Raw genomic sequence first — 11,475 nt, forward strand, 5'->3', positions numbered from 1 at the left:
GTTTCAGCCTTAGCATTTTACTTGCAATGACATTAAAAAGCTTCACCTCTTGAGATACTTTCATCCAATATAGTATCAAGTAATGCTGAGCAACATATCCTCCTCTTTGCATGTGGTATGAACACAGCAGGAGGGAAGAAACTGTTTATTTTCCCAGTTACATTATAATCAGTCAGATGAGTAATTTGTGAGAAATATTTGTATTGATTTTGAAGATGTGGGCAAAATTTGTGCCTTTTGAAAACAGGATTATTTTGTCAATTGTTTCCATGTCACACATGCAAAGCACTGTTGCAGATAATGAAGGGGAAAACATGGTTTTAGAGCTCTTTTATTTTTCCACTATTAGATCATTTTGCACATAAAAGAGCACTAGTATTATAGTAACAAGGGTTTTTAAAGTTGTATATAGATCAAAATGTAGCACAGGATAAAAGATGAAAAGGATAAATGATAAATGATAAGAAATAAAATGATAGATAAAAATAAGAGAGATAAATAATAAAAAAATAAGGACAATATTTTTATCTGTTAAAATTAGCTGGTTACTCAAACACTGCTGTGTTTCTTTATTCCTTAGATTCTACAATTCTACTTTATGAAAATATCCATTTTTTTCTTTTTTTAACTTTTTAAAATAGCAGTTCTTTACTATCCAGCAGATACCGAATGCCTTGGCACATACACCAACGTACATCATCAACTATTCCTTTCTTGAGCAATAGCTCCCATTTTAGATTCCGTTTTAAAATTGTAGTTCCTCAGTCCTAAGGAAAAGCTGATTCTTATAATTAGTTTCCCTTCCTATCAGGTACCATAGTTCAGCCTAAAATTCCTGAGTATCCCTCCTATGGCAACTCTGCTGAAATGTTCTGCTGTGCTGAGCAGGGGCTTGGAACAAAGCTGGACACCAACTTCCCTTGCGTTAATACTGCTTATGTGTCCTGAACACCTGGAAATTGTGTTCTGCTCCTGGCAAGGTTATTGTTGGTTTAATGCCTGAAGTGGTAGTTAAAAACTTGAAGGTTTGTATCCTCTCAACTTTCTGATTCTGCTGCATAAATAATTCATTTGAACTATGACTAAGCCATGGCCTTTAATTTCATGTGCTGGCAATACATGCTATATGTATAAATGTACTTCTCATTATGAGTTTTTAACTTGCTTTCAAGTATGTATTGGAATGTATTCCATATTATAAACATCACACTCACAATAAATTAGGGAGTTTGCTGGGGATGATGCTCTTCTTCAGATGTCTGTCGCCTCCATAAGATCTAGCACATTTGGTTCCTGAGACTTACCCCTCGCCTACTGCGGTTTTGCTGGCATACAGACAATGTATGTCTGTTTGTGAGCTGAGTATAATTTTGATTGATTTATTATTGTTGTTCCTATTATTGTTGTTCCTATTATTGTTGTTGTTATTATTATTATTATTGTTGTTGTTGTTATTATTATTATTTAAGTTTGGTTTTATTATTAAATTTCTTTATCTTAACCCACGATTTCTTTAATTTTTACTCTTTCAATTCTCTCCTCCACCCCACCAGGGATGTGGGGAGTGAGCAAGCAGCTGCAGGGTGTTTAGCTGCTTCCTGGGCTAAACCACGACAATGTCAGTTAAAAAATTGAGAATAATACTCTGGCCTGAAAAATATTAGCTAACCCTCATTGCTTTAGCTAGGTAAAATATGTAATTTAAATGAAAACATCTCACAGTATGTGAAACTTGCTCTTTTGGTTACATCTGGTATCAGCAGAGAAAAACATAGAACATATTTTATGCCACTCTAAAAGGAGTGGCATAAATCTAAAGATTACTTTGATGTCCAGTTGTTCAATATAAGACAGTATGAGTGGCAGCTTAAGTTAGCTGCTTTGCCAGATGCTAAATGAAAAATTTTGTCAAAACAAGATAGCATCTCTCAGCATTAATCACCTCAAATGAGAGCAGTAACTACCTGAAAACTTTACTACTTCTAGTTACAAACAGTAATAGGACATATTTTATTTTTTACATTTGAGTAATGATACATAATCTTCTTTTAATATTTTATTTATCCATGTAGGTAGAATACATAATGCTGAATATTTGTTTCCTCTTCAATTTAATGCATTCTGAATGTACTAGCAGTGAGGCACTGAATACTTTTCCACATGAACATGCGTGTGCACATGCACAGGAAAAAAGTTATTCCTCATGCACCCAAACAGCCTCACATTCTTAGCACCACAAGTGAGATGTTCTGCTTTTGCATTACTCTAATTATATTTTCTTTCCGTTTCTACGCTGTCTCTGTCATGGAAACTGGTTATGTAAATTTTCTCTCAGTGTTTATTTGCTTTCATTAGGTTAGGAGGAAAACATGATTGTAATCAAATAAAAAAAAGACCAAACTAGTAAAATATTGTCTAGGAAAATAAGAAACAATGAACTACAGAACAGGAGCTGAAGGCAAAAGGAACACCTTTTGGCCGCCTTGGCTTTTAGAGGGTAGTGTAAAACTTAGGCAATAGTTTTCTTATTTGAACAAAGACACTTTCAGTGTGTAGAAGATATGTAGAATTAAGTGAAGGAGATTTAACACACAAGGATTTCATAGGGAGTTTTCCCCAACTTAAAAAAAAAAGGAAAAAAGAAAACAAACAAAAAAAGAAGGCCACTATTATTTCTTGTAGCAGAATACAAAAATGTGTAGTCTAGGTTAAATCTCCGAGAACAGGGAGATTTGAATAATATTTCCAGGGTTGTTTTTTCTTCTTTTCTTACACCTAATTGTTCTTTTGCAATCTGCATTAAAAAGTACACAAAATTAACTGTAGGAATTTTCTAGTGGCAGCAGAAGAGTATTAAAATCTGAAGGATAATTGACCTTACAGTGATGAGAGAGGTGACACTGAAACAGTCCTCCGCTGCAGTTAATCTGGTACCTCTGCACTGCAAAAGTCTGAGATTTCAGAGAAGATACTTTATCTGCAAGCTTCAGTAACTCTGTGGTAGTGCAAGCACTGCAACAGCTGGGCCAGGCAGCTCTCACCCCTTTCTCCATCTCTCACTGCCTTCCGGAGATAGATGGCCACTCAAGAACAGAGGCAAGTCATTTATCTGAAGTTGCACAAAGAGTGAGGTGCTCTACAAGGCTTAAATACAGATTTCCAAAGTCACTATGTATGTCCCTGTGAGAAAAGTTGCTTTTGCCTGGTAGTCATTTCAGTCTAGGAACTGCTGAACACACAGTGAGAATTTAATCATCTGGAAGCAGATTCTGTGAGCAAAAACATAATATTATTTTTTAATATTCTTTCTTAGCTATAAAAAAAATCTTGGCTAACTTTTCTTTGTTGTTCAATGAAGTGTGGTAAGTTGCCTGATTTGAAAAAGAAAATGTCCAAGACTCCTTTCTGCTGCATCCAGATTAATTTGGCTGTTAATGTTCAATGGAAAGAAATAAATCTTTAGAACGTATTCTTATGTCACTTTTCAAGTATAATATTTCCACACCACAGAAAAATTGCTAGGATCTCTTACTTTGCTCCCACTATGACAGTGAAGATGATCTCCTTACTGAAAACATAATCACAAAAAAATTATGATTATAAAGCTCCTGTTTAGAAATTAAGACAATTGATTTTTAATTACAATGCTGAGGAATATATAGAGTAATAACTCTATTGAAACACAGATATACATATGCAAATGTTAAATCATTGACAAGAACACAGATCATTTGGAATTAAAATAATTAATTAGGGCCTAATTCTTTCACAGTCCATTTACTACTACCTTGATAAACAGCTTGATTTGTCAGTTTTTTACCTTAAAAATTCTCTTTCTGTGGCTGTTTAAAGCTCATAACTTTGTTTCACAAGGTGTATGCATGTAAAAAAGGAAAGAAGTACAGAGCAGGAAGTCAGACTCACACAATCAGTTGTGTGAGCATCATTCATTCCCCAGGTAAATCAAGTATCCTGGGGTCAGCTATTCACTCATCATATAGAAACAATCAGAAAGTGCTAGATTTGTCCAGAAATTATGATTTTGAATTTTTTCATTAACAAAGATAATTGTATTCGAGCAGCTAGCTCTCTCATACCAAACTCCATGGCCTGAATCTTGAGGCTCTACTCCACTGGGCAGCACCACTGAAAGGCTGTGAACACCTCTGACTGTTCAAGATTGGTTTAGTACTGGAAGATGAACGTAGGAGCACTGCATTTATTGACCCAATACCAAAAATATTTTACATACATGACTGTATTAACAATAAAGTGTGTGGAAGTTATCCAGAGGGCTAAATCCCTACAGTGTTTTCACAGGAACTGTACTGCCAGCTGCAAGAGCAAATCTCAATATTTATACCTGTGTGCATAAAGGATTTTTGGTTGGTTGTCCCAGTAGGACCAAACCAGGCTATGTTTCTAAGAAAATCTGCCATGCAATGAAGGCAGTCACCTTATTCATGATTCTGTATAAAGAACAAAGTTCCCAGGAAGATTTCCTGTGGCCAGATCTGTTCCCAGAGAAGATAATAAGAGCATTCCTCCAAACTACAGTAGCAGCAGAAATAGGAGTGGTAATATATAACAATTAGGAAGACCAAAGATTACAAACTGAAAGGCTCAGTTTTAAAATAAACCTAGCTTTAGCAAGCCAGTAACTTGCATTCTATGCCTTGGCATTTCCATCTTCACAGGAAAACAGAGAAATTTACTGAATTCATGGAACTGTATCAAAGAAAACATATCATCATCAATAAAATAGAAACTTTTCCAATCAAGTGCCATTAAAGCAACCAGTATATTTAATCATAATTTCCTTTCATAAGGTTCAATATCCACCCAGTTAATCCATGTGCTAACTCAGCAGTTTCTGTGTCTTCAAATATTTATTTTAGTCTGCTTACAGATTGCCCAGGAAAACAAGTACAGCACTACCTTTAAGTATGTCAATTTGTCCCCTTTACTGAAAATGGGATGCAATTATTTCCCGCCATGTAATGAATGTGTCATGGTTTTTCATCAGTTTTGCAACAAGTGAAGAATTTGAAGTTTTCTTATCTATTGTTGAAAATGCACTCTGAAAATGCATATTATATTATTCACAAGCAATATATATACAATCATCTTGGAAAATCACACGTAGAAAACATTACACACAGGTGATTAAACACGTGCTAAAAATATAACACAAATTCTCCTTAAATCCCATTATTCTTAAATGTCAAAATGCTGTACCATACATCGACACAATAAAAACACTTTGGTGTGTAGGCAGACCATGCTTAAATTGGATTTCCACAGCACAGACAAATGTTACAAATATATTAGTTGAGGACAATATTGATTATAGCTCTGGCATTGCTCTGCAGAAACCTAAACATTCTTCACTGTAAAAGAGTATGAGGAATCAAGTTGTTAAACTACATAGTTCAGACACAATCACTGTTGGGGCAAAACTCTTTTTCCAGTATAATTCAGTTTTAGGAGCAAATGTTCCTTAATATAACCTTACATATTGTAAAGAGAGAAGTTAGAGCTTTCCTCATCCAGAATCAGCTGGTACTACACTGTCTTCTGTCTCCCCAGAAGTATGTACTGCTCAAGTACAGCAAACATAGTGCCAAAACCTGACCCTCAGTCAAGTCCTTCTCATCTGAGATTATTTTCAGGAGGTTCTTGTTTGTCAATAATTATCTTGTTTTAGTTCAAACTATTAGGATTTCCGAAATATTCCAGAAACATCTGCCTGGGTGAGTCTAGTTCAAACTGCAGTGGTAATCTGCGTCAGTCCTAGGTCGTTGGACTCTTCTCTCTCTTGAGGACAGTAGGATGACATTTCCACGACTAGTCATACAGGTTTGTTTGTCCCATCTGCTTCCCTCATATAAGCCGGGTCTTGCACCGTGTTTCTGACTCTGCTGGTGCTCTGCCTGTCCATTCTCATCTTAAAGGGGAAGCAGAAGTCCTTGAAACACTTCTTGAAGTTTTCATCCAAAAAAGCATAGAGGATTGGATTGAGGCTACTGTTGGTGTAACCCAAAGCAATACAGAAGTAATAGCTGGATATGGCAGCAGTGCTGTGGGACACATTCCCTAATGCTTCAACCAGCACAAAAATGTGAATAGGAGTCCAACAGATAATAAAAACTGCCACAACCACAAGAACCAACCTGGTGATGCGGCGCAGGTTTCGATCTTTTTCTCGAGACCCTGAGAGAAGCCGTACGCTTTTAAGGCGCAGGATCATCAGGGTATAACAAACAATTATAATGAGAACTGGAATAACAAATGCAAAGACAAAGACACAGATTTTCATGAAGATGTCCCACCACACGTAATCTCTGTCTGGAAATTGCAAGGAGCATTCAGTGCTAGCAGTATCTAGGAATGAAAGAAGTAAGAAGAAGAAAATTGCTTTATTATTAGATATTCTAAACAATATAATTATCATAGCATAAGCTAGGAAAAGTGATTATCATGTAATGTGATACAAATAAATTGAGTTATCATTAAATCACTTTGAAGAAAGCTTTCAATTACCTCCAAAAATGGTTTTATGCAGCTGTCTCTAGAAATTACTTAGAGAGGTAGTGGCTTTTTAAAATGCATAACATTGTATAAAAATTTGTTTCCCATAGGAGTATCTAAAAATGCAGAGCACAAAGATAAAGATGTTTCCATTTGAATCTCACTGAGATTTCAAGCCAGAATGAGTACCATGTTCAATGGAGTAGAAATCTCATCATTATTATCAAACAACATATGTTTTTGTCTGTGGGCAGAGACAGATTTTTGGTATTGCAAATGGTGGGAGCCAAATGAGGTTTTGATCGTAGGAAGATTTTGCCAATATAAGATAATTGTTTAATAATCTTTTCCCACGTGCCTTCTTCAGTGCAAATGGAATACACATAAGTGCTTGCATTCAGAAAAACTTATTTCCTGGCAACAGCTTCTTTTCAGTTAAATAGAAGCAAATAAAATATGTGTGCGCACAGAGTCAAATGGAAGCTCTTTTTGCAGATCATGTCATTGAAAATTCACTGCAGGATCTGTGCCACCGACATCAGCCCACTCCCTTTCTAATTGTCCTTGCCAGGATTGAGAGTCACAGGCTGTCACTTTATTTTATGTCCCAGAAATATTACAGCTGACAAGAGGCTGCTAAGGAATGAAATATTTGAGGTTTCATTTGCTGACATCATTGCAGCCTTCCAGCATACAAACCACATGAAAAAAAAAAAAAACAAGAAAAAAGATAAATGGCAAGGTAAGAGAAGGGATAAATTTACAACTAATATCCGCTGTTAAACTCTAACACAGGTATTTTTCACCCAGAATTGTAGCTTAGATTTTATCCTCTTGAGCACTGCATTATTCTTTTTTTTTTCCCCAACTGAATTTCTCATTCCTCTACAAATTATTATGTATTGACTTTTATTGAATCAGATCTAAGGGCGGAATGATTCAATATACTTTTGCACATCACTTTGTCATATCTGTCTCCAGCAAAACTACACATAAAAAATCCATCAAACCATATTTCCCTGCTATCAAAATACTTCAGAAATCAAGATGATATTGCAGAGAATTTGCTTGGAAGAACAACTAGAGGAGGAAGATATAATTATGGTATCATACAGACATTTCTGCAGATAGGTATCAGAAAGCTGTCACTGGGCAATACTGAATACTAAAACATTCAAATAAAAAAGTTGAAACCAAAGCTGAATATTTTGGGGTTTTATTTTAAATAATATAACAACTGGTGGATGATTCTGAATGCTGTAAAGTGAAAAAACATGTTTTTCAGGCCTGATGGAGGTTCCTTAGATGACAGCACAAGCATGACTTGCCAGAATCTTGACACTTAGTCAACTTGTCTAAATCCTTTGTGATCTAGGTTTTGTAAATGTAGTTTCTTTTTACTTAATTTTATTCTGGAAATGCCAATGGTTGTCTTCAAAGAACTTTTCATGCTGATTATTACTGTTACTTGTAGTAGATCATAGCATAGCAGCAGCAATGAAATCAGGATGCAGTTACAATATCTGGATACAGATTTATTAATAAATTAAATACAAATTTAATTATTGTCTTACATCTTATTATAGTTTACTTTCTGTAGAAAATCTTATTCTAAATTCATTAATGTTATAGATATATAATACCATGAATCATATGGAACCCACTTATATTTTCCTAGTTTATGCCTGGGAAATCAACAAAGATCCTTATCATAGCGCACAATATCATAATAATTTTTGGGAACTTTGGAGGAGAATAAAAGCAAATTTATGTTTTATTCTTATTGCATTAAAAGATACAGAACTAAGTATACAGTGTCACAAACTGAGTGCTTAAGATTTCATGCTGACCTTTTCCATTCTGAAAGTAAAATCTATATATCTGAGGAAAAATACTGCATTCCAGTTGGTATCTTAGTGTAAATATATTTTAAAATGTGTTTGATAAACTACTATTTAAGATTAATCTCAGTCTTTACATTGTAAATATATTTCTGTTAGATGCATTACTGATTATGTCACCTTCAGGCATCCAGGCATCCATACTCTTCTGTACTCAAATGGAGTGTTCATATTATTACTGGTAATATTAATAATACCTCTGGTTTTTTTATTTTCTTTACGTGAATAATTCTTCAGCAAGAAAGGCTCCATTAAGGACAGAGAGGGAATATTTACACAGATGTAACATTTATTCTGCAGGGCAAATTTATCCATAAGAAAACCACTGAGAGCAATCCTGCCCTGTGAGATGAAAATGGACTAACCAAGCATGGGGTGAGAACTTTCCATCTGATGTTCAGTTGTTGCTTAAATCTGAATCCAACAGAGGCCTTGTAGTATAGAAACAACAACTATTTTGACCAACTTAACATAAAGCTTCAGTCCCAAGCTCCAGCTGTCACGCAAAGGTAGGATCCTTGCTTTTCCCCTTCATCAGTGCAATTCATGAACGCACCAGACAAGATAATTTGCAGTAAATGCTCAGGACCTTAGATCAGACAAACAGGGCTGAGCAGTAGCGGCTGACAAGCACTTGCCCATAATTTCCAACCTTGTTTGACGCAGGTGAGCCGTGTATTGCCAGTCTCTGTTTCAGGGGGGAAAAAAAACAAACCCAAAACCAAAAAACAAACCACAAACCCAAACAACAGAAACAACAAAAAGCAACTGCCTGACGTGTAGCGTGGAAAAGGTATTTAACCATTGCTGGCCTCAGAGCAGCCCCCTGATCTGCATGTGATGCTTACAGTGAATGACAGAAATATCCTGCTAGTTAAGCACTCTTCAAACAAAACACCTGACCAAGCCAATGTCCTGTGGCCTTCAAGATCTCATATGTAGTGAGACAGTGATTCTTTCCAAATGAAGATACCTGAAAGTAAATGTTTCCTGAGCTAGACATTGTTTTATAGAGCCTGTCATAATTTTACTGAGGAGAACAGTTACGGCACTGCAGACCAGGACAATTGATCACCCAAGGGGCTGAAAGAAGATTTCCCAGAGGACTTTCCTATCACCTAACCATCAGAATACCAACAGTAAGAACAAAATCTATACATTTTCAGCCAATCAATCAGCCCTTGAGCAGCTGTTACTGAAATGTTTTGTTTGCATTGATCTATCCCAAACCATTTAACACACAGCATTTACTGTCTCTGCCAGATGAAATGGTGTCATTATTTAAAGCTTACCATTTCTCTTGGGAGGATTGTAGTCTTTCTAATAGAAAGGTTGTTAGTGCAGGAATTTATTAATCATTCTTCAAAACATTATCTACATCTTAAACAAGACTACAACCAAATAAATATGCATGTCTCGTATTTTATCAAGCCATCCATAACAGACAGCCCCAACACAAGAACATCATTAAAGGCCTCAAGTCTTCTGAAGACACTGAGGTGCTTCTGCACCACTGTCATGCTTGTGGGCACAAGGTATATGTGTGAGAATGCTTCTCCCATTTTCTTCTCAAGGAAGATTTCAAAATAAAATTAACTCCATAGCAGGACAGTTTTGGTAACAAGTCACCAGTTATAGATGCTAAATCTGCAGTCCTTGATGGATTATAAATTTTAAGCAGAGCCTAGAGGTGGTCTGCATACAGACCTCACTGACTTCTTGTTCTTGTAGTTGCTTCCCTGCCAGCTGATCCTTATTCTCAGCTCCCCAAGTTTCCATAAACATCACCATCCCTTTTTAAAAAACAATTTGAGATACTGTCAAATATAATTTAGTTAGATTTTCCATCTCCAGATACTGACTATTCCTTTCTTCACCATGCCTTCAGGTTCGGTGAAATGGCTGTTGATAACAAGCTCCTAAGTCTTAATACTAGTGGTAGTTTTAACATTAATACTAATGACAAGCAATCTAGCTTCTGCTCTTGAAAATTCATCAGAACAACTCTCACAACATCTAGAAAAAGCACCTTAACCCCACACTTCAAGTTTCATCCTAAACTGATATTAGGTCTGCCCACTGCAATCAAATTCCTGATTATTTTCCCCTGATGGCTGCTAGTAGTTTTTGATGGTATCATCACAGACAATGCTTCAAAGTGCATTTTGTTCTTTTAGTTGGCAAAGGCATCTGAGCTTAAATAACTTATATGTCATAGTGTAATGTTCCACAATATATTTCAAAATGTTAGAAATTTAGACATACTTTTTGAACTAAGGAATCTGGATGAACATGCTGTCTTGCACAAATTGTTGAAGAAGGAATCAATCAGGTATAGTCAATATTCCAAGCTACATTTTATGTCATTTGAGAAACAAAAAGATTTAAATTTAAATGCTCACACTCACCTTCCCTGACTTTAGTACCTCCAAGAACTATTGCAGATATACCAACAGATGAGGACAACAGCCAGATACAGATGTTGATTATCTTTGCCTTGAGAGGTGTACGGAAGTCCAGAGCCTTCACAGGGTGACACACGGCAATGTATCGATCAACACTCATCATGGTTAGTGTGAATATGCTGGTAAACATGTTATAATAGTCAATGGAAATAACTATTTTACACAGCACATCACCAAAGGGCCAAGAGTTCATCAGGTACTCGGTACTTTGGAAAGGCATAGTTGTGGTAACCAAAGCATCTGCCATAGCCAGATTGAAAATGTAGATGTTGGTTGCTGTCTTCATCTTTGTATACCTGAAGAACAAAAAAAGCAAAGCTTTATTATTTCAAAATATGATTATGCACATTCGGATATGTAATATTTTATCAGTCAGGATTTACCATAGTTATTTTTTTCTGTAATTTCTAATTTATGACAGAAGTGCACACAAATGCAAGGCTCTCAGGTTAATAGTAAACACATTTGACTCAGTCTCTCAGCATCTGCATTAGCTGCTAGAAATATTCACAGAATCACAGAATCTTAGGAGTTGGAAGCGATCTCAAAAGATCTAGTCCAACCCCCCTACCAGAGCA

General features: G+C 35.9%; 1 protein-coding gene across 1 annotated transcript; it reads right to left on the minus strand.

Moving 5' to 3' along the window:
• Positions 1 to 5,647: 5,647 nt before the first annotated feature.
• On the minus strand, positions 5,648 to 11,215 carry OPRK1 (opioid receptor, kappa 1; the record flags this gene model as incomplete). Its single annotated transcript, XM_010188247.1, has 2 exons — positions 5,648 to 6,384; positions 10,841 to 11,215. Coding segments are annotated over 2 exons (908 nt in total), but the record flags the coding sequence as incomplete, so codon positions are not given.
• Positions 11,216 to 11,475: the final 260 nt, after the last annotated feature.

Source organism: Mesitornis unicolor, unplaced genomic scaffold (assembly GCF_000695765.1).
Source record: "Mesitornis unicolor isolate BGI_N332 unplaced genomic scaffold, ASM69576v1 scaffold12667, whole genome shotgun sequence".
Classification (NCBI taxonomy): Eukaryota; Metazoa; Chordata; class Aves; order Mesitornithiformes; family Mesitornithidae; genus Mesitornis; species Mesitornis unicolor.